Source organism: Balaenoptera musculus, chromosome 13 (genome assembly GCF_009873245.2).
Source record: "Balaenoptera musculus isolate JJ_BM4_2016_0621 chromosome 13, mBalMus1.pri.v3, whole genome shotgun sequence".
NCBI classification, from domain to species: Eukaryota; Metazoa; Chordata; class Mammalia; order Artiodactyla; family Balaenopteridae; genus Balaenoptera; species Balaenoptera musculus.
The window spans coordinates 50,115,672-50,129,567 of record NC_045797.1 but is presented as its reverse complement, the minus strand read 5'-3'; the positions used below and the strand labels follow the sequence as shown (position 1 = coordinate 50,129,567).

Here is a 13,896-nt window from a genome sequence, read left to right as displayed (position 1 = left end):
TTTACTTTCTCTTTCTGGTATTTCATTGTTAGTGTAAAGAAATATAACAGATTTCTCTATATTAATCTTATATCCTGCTACCTTACTGAATTCATTTATGAGTTCTAATAGTTCTGTGTGGAGTCTTTAGGGTTTTCTATATAGAGTGTTATGTCATCTGCACAAAATGACAATTTTACCTCTTCCCTTCCAATTTGGATATTTTTGTTTCTTTTTTTTTGTCTGATTGCTGTGGCTAGGGCTTCCAATACTATGTTGAATAGAAGTGATGAAAGTGGGCATCCTTGCCTTGTTCCAGAATTCAGCTTTTCATCACTTAGTATTATGTTGGCTGTGGGTTTGTCATAAATGACTTTTATTATGTTGAAATTTGTTCCCTCTATACACACTTTGGTGAGAGTTTTTATCATGAATGGATGTTGAATTTTGTCAAATGCGTTTTCTGCATCTGTTGATATTATCTTGTGTTTCTTGTCTTTCCTTTTGTTCATGTGGTGTATTGCATTGATTGATGTGCATATGTTGAACCATCCTTGTGACCCTGGAATGAATTCAGCTTGATTATGGTGTATGATCCTATTTATGTGTTCTTGGATTTGGTTTGCTGAACTTTTTTTGACAATCTTTGCTTCTATATTCATCAAAGATATTGGCCTGTAATTTTCTTTTTTGGTAGTGTCTCTTTCTGGTTTTGGTATCAGTGTGATAGTGGCTTCATAGAGTTACTTTGAGAGTGCTTCTTTCCTCTTCAGTCTTTTGGAAGAGTTTGAGAAGGATAGGTGTAAGTTTTTCTTTGTATGTTTGGTAGAATTCCCCAATGAAGCTATTGGGTCCAGGACTTTTGTTTGCAGGGAGGTTTTTTTTTTTAATTACAGATTCTATTTTACTTCTAGTGATCATCAGTCTGTTCAGATTATCTGTTTCTTCTTGATTCCGTTTTGGCAATCTGTATGTTTCTAGAAACTTGTCCATTTCTTCTAGGTTGTTCATTTTTTTTTGGCATATAACTGTTCATAATATTTTCTTAAGATTTTTTTATATTTCTGCAGTATTGGTTGTTATTTCTCCTCTTTCATTTCTTATTTTGTTTATTTGGGCCCTCTCTATTTTCTTCTTGGTGAACCTGGCCAGTGGTTTGTTGATTTTGTTTATCCTTTCCAAAAACCAGCTCTTGGTTTTATTGATTTTTTTCTGTTGTTTTTAAAATATCTATTTTATTTATTTACTCTCTGATCTTTATTATTTCCTTCCTTCTGCTGACTTTAGATTTTGTTTATTCTTTTTCTGATTGTTTCAGGTGGTAGTTTAGGTTTATTTGAGATAGGCCTGTATCACTATGAACTTCCCTCTTAGGATTGCTTTTGCTGCATCCCATAGGTTTTGTATGGTTGTGTTTTCATTGTTGTTTGTCTCAAGGTATTTTTTAATTTCCTCTTTGACTTCATTGTTGACCTATTGGTTTTTTAGTAGCATGTTGTTTAGTCGCCATATAATCATTTTTTTCTCGTTTATCTTTCTGTGGTTGATTTCTTGTTTCATGCCCTTGTGGTCAGAAAAGGTGCTTGAAATAATTTTTGTCCTTTTAAGTTTGTTGAGGCTTGTTTTGGGTCTTAGTTTGTGGTCTATTCTAGAGAATGTCCCATGTGCCCTTGGAAAAAGAATGTGTATTCTTTTTTTCTTTTTTTTTTTGATGTAGTGTCCTGTAGATATCAATTAAGTCTAACTGTTCTTTTGTGTCATTTAGGAACTCTGTTGCCTTATTGATTTTCTCTCTGGAAGATCTGTCCATTGATGTCACTGTGGTGTTAAAGTCTCCTACTATTATTGTATTCTTGTCAGTTTCTCCCTTTATGTCTGTTAGTATTTGTTTTATGTATTTAGGAGCTCCTATATTGGGTGCATGTATGTTAATGATTGTGGTATCCTCTTCTTTGTTGATCCTTTTATCATTATACAGTGTCCTTTTTTGTCTTTCTTTATGGCCTTTGTTTTAAAGCCTGTTTTGTCTGATAGGAGTATTACTACTCCTGCTTTCTTGTCATTTCTACTTGCATGAAATATCTTTTTTCATTTCCTCACTTTCAATCTTTGTGTGTCTTTTGCCTTTAAGTGGGTCTCTTATAGGCAGCATATTGTAGGTTCTTGTTTTATTATTCAATCTACCACTCTTTGTCTTTTGAGAGGAGCATTTAGTCCACTGACATTCAAAGTAATTATTGATAAGTACATATTTGTTGCCATTTTAAACCTTGCTTTCCAGTTGATTTTTTATTTCTTCATTCTTCTTTTATTTTTGCTTTTGTGGTTTGATGGTTTTCTTTCGTATTATGCTTGATTTCCTTTCTTTTTGGTTTTTGTGAATCTGTTTTATGTTTTTGATTTGTGGTTACCCTGGTTTTCAAGTATGTTAACCCATAACTATATCTACTTGCTTTGGACTGGTAGTCATATAAGCTCAAACACATTCTAAAAGATCTACATTTTCTTACTTGCCTCCTCCACATTTCATGATTTTGATGTCCTATTTTACATCTGCATGTTTATCCTTTTACTTTCATCATAGTTATAATAGCTTTCACAGAATTTTTTTTAATTAAAAAAATTTTTTTAAATCTATGTACTGGCTTATGTAAGTGATCTTCAATCTTTTTATATATTTGCCTTTCCTGTTGTGATTTTCCCTTTCCTATACATTCTTGCTTCTTTTCTAGTTAGAGAAGACCTTTCAATATTTCTTTTAGGATAGGTTCAGTATTGCTGTATTCTTTTAGTTTTTGCTTGCCTGAGAAATTCTTTATCTCTCCTTCTATTCTAAATGATAATCTTACTGAGTAGAATATCCTAGGTTGTAGGTTTTTCCCTATCAGGACTTTAAATGTATCTAGCTACTCCCTTCTGGCCTGCAAAGTTCCTGTAGAGAAATCAGTTGCTAGCCTTATGGGGGTTCCATTGTAACTGACTCTGTTTTTCTCTTGCTTCCTTTGGAATCCTCTCTTTATCTTTTGCTTTTGCCATTTTAATTATTGATATGTCTTGGTGTTGATCTGTTTGGGTTCATCTTGTTTGGGACCCTCTCTGCTTCCTGTACCTGGATATCTGTTTCCTTCTTTAGGTTTGGGAAGTTTTCAGCCATAATTTCTTCAAATAATTTTTGATCCCCTTTTCTCTTCTTCTTCTGGGATTCCTATTATGCGTAGGTCGGCATGCTTTATATTATCCCATAGATTTCATATGTTGCTTTCATTTTTTTCATTTGTCCTTCTGTCTTCTGTTCTGATAGGATGATTTCCATTATTCTGTCTTCCAGATCACTTATTCATTTTGTTGCATTATTTAGTTTGCTGTTTATTTTCTTTATCTCGACTTTTATATTGGCAATTGAGGTGTCTGATTTGATTGACTCCTTTTTGTAGTTTCTAGTTCCTTATTACAGTAATCTGCATTTCTATCAATAGTCTTTCTTAATTCCTTCAGCATTTTTTATTGCCTCCTTTTTGAACCTGGGGTCTCGTAGACTGGAGAGGTCTGCTTCATTGTTTGTTCTTTCAGGGGATTTCTCTTGTCCTTTTAATTGGGAGTAGTACCTCTGCTTTTTCACTTGATTTATATTTCTCTGATTCTATGAATTTAGGAGAAACAGTTATCTACTGTTGTCTTGAAGGTCTGTTTTTATGAGGGAGCAATCCTGTATAGACTGTGTGAGTCTAGTATTTTTGGTGCGAAGGCTGTTTTTGGTATGGATGCTTGCAACATCTTTCTTCAGAGTGTACTGGCCCTTGTTCCCTTGCTAAGTGGTGTGTTTTGTGTTGTGGTGACCAGAGCCTGCACTGGATGTTGGGTGGTGTCCTCTTTGCTCTCTGCTTGTCACAGCCCTGTCAGGGGGCAGGGTCTGCTCCCTAGCTGTTGGAGTAGAAGACCCCAGATCTAGTTCTAAGCTGTGGTATGCAGTAGGTGGAACTGGAGTGCTCCCTCTGGAAAAGGAGCCACTGCATGTTCTTCCCCAGGAGCTGTCTGCCAGTATGTGCTACTCTGTGACACTGCCTGCCACCTGATGTGCACTCCCACAAAGTTCACTGTTGCTGGCATTGCCCTCAGAGGCTGCCTCCACTGCGGGAGCACCTGTAGTTGGCTCAGATTTCAGCCCCACCTCCTTGTGTGCATGCCCACAAAATTCGCAAAACCCACAGTGGCTGGAGCCTTGCCCCACTGTGAGCACACTGATGATGAGGCTGCTACAGTGGGATCCATGCCCCTCCCTTCCTGTGTTGACAGTGGGCTTCCTATGGCAGGCTCATGTTCTGTCTGCATGCACCGCCATTTGTGGCCCCAGGCCACACTCTGGGCCCTTTGGGCTATGTCCATGCAGCCAAACCGAGTCCTCTCCCTGGGTCTGTCTGCTGAGCCCGAGTTTCAGCACCCAGCTGCTGCACATGCCAGCAGCTGTGTCTGCGGCTAGGAAGTGCGGCAACATGGCAAGGACCATCTGTTTTGGTCTCTCTCTACCCTGCAGGGCTGCAGGCCAGCTCCTGCATTCTCCTCTAGAACCTTTGAAGCTCCCTATCTGTCTTGGTGGACCTCCCAGTTGTTGAAGGAGGTTCCCAGGGTGAGGGAACCTTTCCTCTTTCACAGCTCCCTCCCAGGTGTGTGGGTCCCATCCCGATTCCTCTTCTCCCTTTTCCCTTTGTCCTACCCGGTTACACAGGGATCTGTTTTGCAGCTTTGGTTGTATGAGAGCTTCTGCCAGCTTTCAGTAGGTATTCTATGAGAATTGTTCCACATGTGGATGTATTTTTGATGTATGTGTGGGAGGAGCTGAGCTCCATGTCCCTCTACTCTGCCATCTGGATCTCCCCCCATATTATATGACTTTTTTTTTTTTTAATTTATTTATTTTTGGCTGCACTGGGTCTTTGTTGCTGCGCGTGGGCTTTCCCTAGTTGCGGCGAGCAGGGGCCACTCTTTGCTGCAGTGCGTGGGCTTCTCATTGCGGTGGCTTCTCTTGTTGTGGAGCTCGGGCTCTAGCCACACGGGCTTCAGTAGTTGTGGCTCATGGGCTCAGTAGTTGTGGCTCGTGGACTCTAGAGCACAGGCTCAGTAGTTGTGGCGCATGGGCCCAGCTGCTCCGCGGCATGTGGGATCCTCCCACACCAGGGCTCGAACCCGTGTCCCCTGCATTGGCAGGTGGATTCTTAACCACTGTGCCACCAAGGAAGCCCTATATGACTTTTTGATTTTTGCCATCCTCGTGTTATTATCTGACTTTTTGAAGTAGTATCTCATTGTGGGTTTGATTTGCATAACCCTGGTGTCTAATAATGTTGAATATCCTTTTGTGTCCTTATTGGCCATTTGTATATCTTCCTTGGAGATATGTCTGCTCAGATCCTTTCTCCATTTTCCAACTGGGTTGTCTTTTTATTATTGAGTTATAAGAGGTCTTTATATATTCTAGGTGCAGATCCCTTATTGGATATGTAATTTGCAAGATTTTCTTCCATTTTTGTGGGTTATCTTTTCATTTTCTTAATGGTATCCTTTGAAGTACAAAAGTTTTTAATTTTGATAAGTCAAATTTATTTTTCTTTTGTTGCTCAGGCTTTTGGTGTCATATCTAAGAAACTGTTATCAAATATGAGGTTGTGAAGACTTACCCTTATGTTTTCTTCTAAGAGTTTTATAGTTTTAGCTCTTACATTCAGGTCTTTGATCCATTTTGAGTTAATTTTTGTATATGGTGTGAGGTAAGGCTCTAACTTCATCTTTTGCATGTGGATATCTAGTTGTCTCAGCACCATTTATTGAAAAGACTATTCCTTCCCTATTGAATGGTCTTGGCACCCTTGTTAAGAATCGGTTGACCATAGGTGTCAGTTTACCTTATATCTCCAATGAATCCAGCAGTTTCCTCCGAATTACCTTCAGCACAAGTGCCATTATTATTATTATTTTTTAATTATTTATTTATTATGTTTATTTTTGGCTGTGTTGGGTCTTCGTTTCTGTGTGAGGGCTTTCTCCAGTTGCGGCGAGTGGGGGCCTCTCTTCATCGCGGTGCGCGGGCCTGTCACTATCGCGGCCTCTCTTGTTGCGGAGCACAGGCTCCAGACGTGCAGGCTCAGTAATTGTGGCTCACGGGCCCAGCCGCTCCGCGGCACGCGGGATCCTCCCAGACCAGGGCTCGAACCCGTGTCCCCTGCATTGGCAGGCAGATTCTCAACCACTGCGCCACCAGGGAAGCCCCGCCATTATTTTTGAGAGCATCCCTAGGCTTGAACTTTTCCACAGTCTGTTGTGAATTAAGTCAATTCCTTTGGGAAGAGATTCAGAGCTTTCTGTTTTAAGAACTGTTTCTCCCTTGGGTTAAATCTCTGAGCCATGGTTCTGTGCAGGGGCTGATGAAAGTGATGCACTTCTCTCAGAGTGACACACCTGCATTAGTAGCTGAGCACTCCATGGAGAGGGTAGGGCAGCAGCTGCTGGTCTCCTCAGCTTGCCTCTTTCAGCATGGAACTCCTGTTAATGAGCTGGGGCCAGGGTGATCAGGGCCACAGATTCTCAGCAGCACCATGCCCACGTAGAGCCTCCATCCCACAAGTCAGGGCTGGGTAAAAGAAGAGAACCCCCCACCTCTGAGTCATACTTACCTAGAACTTAGCCTCTGCAACAGGTAGCTGAGAACGAGATAAGGAATGCAGCCCTCCAGCTGAGTTAGGGGAGGGGGAGTCTTGTGTTCTTGGCTGCACCCTCTGGACTGGGATTTCTAGCTCACTGACTGGTGAGGGGACGGAGTGGGTTCTGGTTCACATACCACAGATTCTTGCTATTCTTACTGAGTTAATATAGATTTTCTTGATTAAATGTTTCTTCACTTGCTGTATGCCCTTAGGATAATTTCCAGAGTTTAAAGTGGTTATTTTTAAATCATTTTCACCAGTTGTGCTGGTGAGTGGATATGTGGAGCTTGCTTATGCTGTCATGCCAGAATTGGAACTGTGATGTTTGACTAATAGTGTTTTTAGTGATGTTCAGCAAACAATAATATGTAGGGAAAGCACAAAATGAGAAATGTGTTCTGTAGTAACAAGGTGAAATTCACAAAGGCTTTCATTTCAAAAAGAATCATGAAAGACATAATCCTGCTTAGCAATTTAATTTTGATTTTTATAACCATTAATATCTGTGGACATGGGGGATGCAAATCAGTTTAGATCCCTGTAATTATCACCATTCTATCTGAATGTGTCTACAATGATTTTAAGAGCCATTATTTTCAACATATCACAATCAGTATTCATTCTCTCTCTTCCCAAAAGTAGAGGGGAGATGGTGGGCTGTCAGTTTTTCAGGTGAATTCTTCTGGGAAAATGCTTAGGTTTGTGATCTTGGTTTCCTAGGTACGGAGCCAGATGGACTCCTTCGGACAAACTACAGTTCTGTCTTAACAAATGTTGGTGCTGCTCTGCATGGATTTCATGATGTCATGAAAGGTGAGGCTTGGAAAAGAACATAAATAAGCTTTGTCCCATTTTCTCAGATCTGCCTGAATGAGATTTAAACAAATACTGCCAAGGCTAATAGACCCCAGATAAAGGTTTAGTAGCATTTGGCTTACGTTGAAGTGCACAGCTTACTGCCTTCTGCTTTTCCCATCTGCTTCTTTCCTGAAGGTAAACAAAGTGCTGAAGAGAAACCCTTGTGCACGGAACTTTAGCCAAAAATACATTACACTGACTTAAGGCAGGTGTATGAATTTTATCAAGCCAGACATGCTGTTCAGAGGCATTTAGCAAAATACTGCACTTGTTAGAGCCCAAACATGAAGGAACTGAGGAAATGAAGGTTTAAAGATCCCAGAAAGAATGCATTGGTTTTCTACCCTCCTGTGTGTTTTTGTGTTTAGAGTACCCATTATAAGTCCTGTTTTGTTCAGGAGAGCCTTAAGGAATGAAGGTCTGTTTTCAAGCTTTGGTCAGTTTTTAGTTGCTATGTGCTCCTAAGAATATGCTTGCCGAAGGGCATTTCATTTGCTTCCTAGCATGTGATTCTGAGTCCTGACTTTTTAATCTGTATTTCTGCATGGCTTCTAGGTTTTTTTCCTCCGTTCTTTTCCTTTTGAAGACTGTTGGAGTAGGGGGAGGAGAGGAGGGCAGGAGCAATTATTAAGGACTATTGGAAATAGCCCAGGTGCCTAGATTTTTCACTGTGGTGTTTAGTGTACAATTAGTGACCAATTACTGGTTTCACAGAAAATACTTTTTAAAAACTTAAAACTTTGTTGGATGGCATGTATAAGATGGGTATATTTGGGGCCTTTCTATAGATTGGCACATAACCACATAACCTATGTTACTGGGAATCATTCTTAGTTTCAGTGGAATTACCCAGTACTACCTTACCATTCAGTCTGGAAAATGGTCCTTCCTGTGGCTTGTCTTCAATTATAAGGAACTTTAAAAGTCACTGTACTTCTGTAGCTAACACTGGTTGCAGGAGTCACAGCTTGCGTAGATAGTCTTGGTGGCAGGTGACAAGAGGCAACCCCAACCCTGCACAACCTAGTCTGGTCCATAGAAAACCCAAGGGACTGGTACCTTTTTCCTGTGCAGCTTTTGGTTTGGGGAGCTCAGACTTAACCATAGTCCTCTATTCCAGAACTTTACGTAACGTAGAACTAGGCCATTGAAACCACAAGTAGCTCTGTGGCTACAGGTTTTTTGGTTTTGTTTCCTAAGTTTTCCTATGCTAATGTTATGGTTTGTTCCTGCTAGTGTTTTCTCTAGAATTTTGATAAAAGAGAGGTTGGAGGGTAGCTGTCCCTTGAGGATCTTAAAGCTTCATTTACATTTAAAAAAATCTTGATTTTATTTATATTTCTATAAATAATAATGTACTTCTGAGTTTTCTAAAAATGCTTTTGTTCATATATGACATAAGATGCCAAGTGGTCCAAATCAAAGAATGTTACTATTATTATTTGCTATGAGCTGGTGGAGATTATCAGAGGAGGATCAGAGGCTCCCTTAGCCCCCTTTGTGCCTCTGCTTGTTTCTGTCCTTGAAAGTGAACGTAATATAAAGAGAGAATATTGGGAAACATGAAGGATGGTTGGCAAGCAGATTATGGCCTCTTGTTGCTAGTTTTACAGTTCAAATCTGTCTTCTTACCCAGTTGGAAGACTATTGTATATCTCTCATGAAAACTCAGAGTGAGCATTAACTGGCATTACCAGAATATACTTTGTTTTTAAGAGAACTTTTATTTCAAATCTTTTCCCTTGATGCTTCCTTAATTGCTTGGTCCAAGTTGGAAAGAAGGAAGGAAGGAAGGCAATCAAGAAGGCAGGCTGGGGTTTCCCTGGTGGCACAGTGGTTAAGAATCCGCCTGCCAATGCAGGAGACACAGGTTCAAGCCCTGGTCTGGGAAGATCCCACATGCCGTGGAGCAGCTAAGCCTGTGCGCCACAACTACTGAGCTTGTGCTCTAGAGCCCGTGCGTCACAACTACTGAGCCCATGTGCCACAACTACTGAAGCCTGCGTGCCCTAGCGCCTGTGCTCTGCAACAAGAGAAGCCACCGCAAGGAGAAGCCCGTGCACTGCAACGAAGAGTAGCCCCTGCTCGCCGCAACTAGAAAAAGCCCGCGCGCAGCAACGAAGACCCAACGCAGCCAAAAATAAATTAAATAAACAAATAAATAAAGTTATAAAAAAAAAAAAAGAAGGCAGGCTGGTCTTAGTGTAAAAAGAGAGAGATTTATAAAAATGTGTATCCTACAAGGAATTAAAATGGAAGTGAATTAATCTTTTAACAAGTGGCATTCTAAGTGAGAATTGTTTGATCTTTAGTCTCAAGTCTAAAGCAGGTAGACTCATAGGAAACATAAAAGAAAATAAATCTCTTGTCTAGGTCACATGATTTCCTTGTACTTTTTGGAGTTAAACTTTAATGTTGAGGAACACCCTAAATAATGAAAATATTTGGACTCGATAAAGAGTAAACAGTTGGATTGGGAGAATTATTATAGTCAAACTACAGTAGCTCTGATCCACTAGAAACCACGGGAGGATTCTTAGTATTGTACATCTTTTATAAGTATTTCAATCATCTACACCAATCAACCAAGATTGCCTACCAACCCAGTTGTATTATAGCATTGTATACAGACAGTAAAATATTGAATAAAACTTTCTGTGGTGTATAGAAAGAAAATGTCTACTCTAGGGGCTAGCAAGTTCAGTATACAAAAAAATGTTCAGTGTTCCAATTGAATTTTCATTCACTTGGATATCTCATGAATATATAGAGGATAATCATTTATTTTTAAAAAATATTAAACATAATAGTAATTACCAATTAGTTGGTTCCTTCACTGTGACAACTGTACCATAGTAGTGTAGGATGTTAACAATAGTGAAAACTGGCTAAGGGTATCCAGAAACTCTCTGTAATTTTTCTATAAATCTAAGACTATCTTAAATTAAAAGTTTATATATGTAAAAGTTTATATATATATGTATATAACACAATATATATAAGTAATGCAATTTCCTAGTTTTAAATTTCAGTAAAAGTAATCTTATTCATAAAACAGTAATTTTGTTAAATATCAGTATCATACTAGGTTAAATCTCAAATACCCTTTCTTTTTGAATAGTCTTATTCCCTTTTAATTATCTATAGTCTAAAATCAACTAAATTTCTTGATTCTGAATAAATGAAATTCTTTGTATACACACCTGCTATAAAAGTTAGTTTCCATGTTTTGTGATTTATTTTTTGCTTTGTTGGTAATGATAATTAATGCTGTTGTAACTGAAGTACTGTAAAAAATTCAAAGGAGGCTGTATCATAAACACCTTTTTATTTAAATGTATTTTTTTTTAAAACGCATTGTTTACTTTGTTTTTATTTATTTTATTTTATTTTTGGCTGTCTTGGGTCCTCGTCTCCGTGCGAGGGCTTCCTCCAGCCGCGGCGAGCGGGGGCCACTCTTCATCGCGGCGCGAGGGCCCCTCACCGTCGCGGCCTCTCCCGCTGCGGAGCACAGGCTCCAGACGCGCAGGCCCAGCAACTGTGGCTCACGGGCCCAGCCACTCCGCAGCATGCGGGATCCTCCCAGACCAGGGCTCGAACCCGTGTGCCCTGCACTGGCAGGCAGACTCTCAACCACTGCGCCACCAGGGAAGCCCCAACACCTTTTTATTTAAAAATATAATTGCCCTTCCTTGTAAATCAATGTTGTCTTGGTAATTCTCCCATTTTCCCTTATTTCCAGGGTGAAATTACTTTCTCAGAGACCCAGAAAACCCCAAGCTTAGCTGTTTGGCCAATTTCACCTACTGCTGTTTCTCTCAACACATTTATATCTAAGCCTCTCTTCTATGCTTCCATAACCACAGGCCTTTGTTATAACTTTCTTGGACTAGAGGCAATAGAATGTGAAGCCAGATGCTAGAGTATCCAATCCTTATTTGGCCATGCAAACCTTTCTTATTGTTAAAGTATGTACTGGCAAACCGGCTACGATCCATTGAGGATTGTGGGACATTGTGCCTGTGTTAGCTGTTCTTTTCCAGCCTCATGGTTTGTTTGTATAAGCACAATGTAAACTCTCATTTGTACCTGCTGGACTATCAAAACAAGGTTTTTAACTGGTAAATATTGCTCAGGGTCCTTTACCGGGCACTAGAATAAGGGCTAACACTCAAATGAAGGAGAATGAGACCCACCTGCTGGGGGCTGTAAAAGAGACACCAGGATGGTGTTAAGAGACCCTCACTACTCTCTATTCTTTCCATGTGAACTTGAGACCTAATTGTTATTCAGCACAATCCTCATATTTGGGACCATTTTTTGTCAGATTTGTCTTGTAAATTTGTAAGAATAGATATAAGAAGTTAACGGGCTGGTTATCTGTATACAACTTGTATATAGATAGTAATGAGTTTTTGTTTGATTGGGTTTATAGATATTTCCAAACATTATAGTCAAAAGGCTACAATAGAGCATGAACTTCCAACAGCAACACAGAAGCTCATAACAACTAATGATTGCATCCTGTCATCAGTAGTGGCATTGACAAATGGAGCAGGAAAGGTAATTTTTCTCTGGTTTATATTGACATTAAATTCAACTCTTAAATGTGCTCCTTTTTTTTTTTTTTTTTTTTTGAATGACCTAATAGGAAAATTGATCTGTGAAAGGATTTTCGATTACCAGGCTTTTTTATAAAATAAAGTTGTCTCCCTTTTCCTCCTTCCTACCTAATATTTGAAACAATATGGTAGTTACTGTTAAGCATTTGTGATGAGGAAGTAGGTCACTCACTTCTGATGTTTTATTGAGATATTTGATGATTGAAAGATTCCAGGTGGTCTCACTATAGATCCTTGTGTATATTAAAGGTCTGCTATACAGAAATTGGGATATAGAAAAAGAAAAAGAATTATAAGACTTTCGTTAATATTTTGTTTTTTCCCCTCCAGGTTTTTTGTTTGTTTTTTGGCAACACTTGTGATAATGCTACTTCTGTGGTTTTGTACCCTAATAAGTACTTTTAAGGTGACTTCAACATGTGTCTTCTCATTGAATTCTTAATATTAGATAATGATCATTTGGATTAGTAAGTACTTAATTGTTATTATAAACTGACCAGAGTGCAGTTTCTTTAAAAATTGTTCTGTCTTGGATAACTGGTTTCAGCAGGTCACATTCTAAGAGCACATGTTCATGTGGCTGTCATCAAAGCCTTTAGTGACCAAGATTTCTCTGAGAACTACCCATACATATAAAACCAAAAGTACTGTATTCAGGACTGTCTTAGCCCATTTATTTCAGCAGAGTCAACATAATTTCTCAAGAAAGTGCTAATCTCTATCTGTGTCATATACCTTTATTTTTCTGACAGGTTGACCTTAGTAGGAGCACACTTTTTTCAAGTGTTTTAAGTTAATCAGAAATGATCATACGTTATGTTAGGTATTCAGTGTCATCTTTCCCAAAGTCAGACCAGTCTTCCTGACAGTCTGCTAAGTTTGGGGCTGTAATTAAAAGGTGTTACCTTTTGGATCTGTCAGCTCGCAGGTCAGTGCCTACAGGATTCCTTAGCCAGAAGACCATCCCCACTGCCTCCTCTTTAGTGCTTTCACCCACAGGCATTCTGGAAACTTTCTGAGGATGATTCTAACTTTGATTCAATTGTGAACAATTCTGGAAAAAGAGAATGTTGACATTTTACAAGAGTCTCTGCATTTGTCACTTTTTTAGGAGAACTCTGGAATATTAAATACCTATATACTTCGTAGCTTATTTTACATTTGCTTTGCCTGAAACCTTAAGAGTTGTCTCAAGGAAAGGTACTTGATCTTCACTCTGAAATTTTTATAAATGGTTTTTAGCTAAAGTAAGTATCTGAACTAAGTATTAGTTGGTGGCAGCTTAATACTTAGCTAATGTGATTTGATTAAACTAAATTTTATCATTTGTAATTTTAAAAAAACCCACTAGGAAAGTATAACATATGCATGTTAAAGAACATTTGGGAAATGTAGAAATATTAGAGAGAGGAAAGAAAGTGAACCTCACCGTATACTACCGTGACTGAAATGCAAACACTGTACTATCTATGTCATACACAAGGAATATACAGCTCAAGATTTTTAGAGTTTTCATTTTCTTGAATACTACCTAACATAGAATTTCATTTGATACAGTAAAATATTAATGAAAAAGATAATCTTTTAGACCATTAGTGAGTGATTGCTTACTTTTTGAACAGTTTTTGCCAAGGTAAAGTACTCTTGTTTCACAAGTTACTTTTTCTTATTTATTGAAATAGAATACTCTTTAATGTATCGAAGACTTTAATTTTTCTGGCTAATAACTTTCTTAGACATTT

At 38.8% G+C, this 13,896-nt stretch overlaps 1 protein-coding gene across 1 annotated transcript in view; it reads left to right on the top strand.

The window, feature by feature from the left end:
• PPP1R21 (protein phosphatase 1 regulatory subunit 21) overlaps positions 1-13,896 on the top strand; it is a 62,045-nt gene that overhangs the window by 28,721 nt on the left and 19,428 nt on the right. Inside the window, exons 13-14 of the mRNA XM_036873851.1 lie at positions 7,395-7,487; positions 11,968-12,095. Of these exons, the coding sequence (XP_036729746.1) occupies positions 7,395-7,487; positions 11,968-12,095 (221 nt within the window). The remainder of the gene's footprint in view (positions 1-7,394; positions 7,488-11,967; positions 12,096-13,896) is intronic.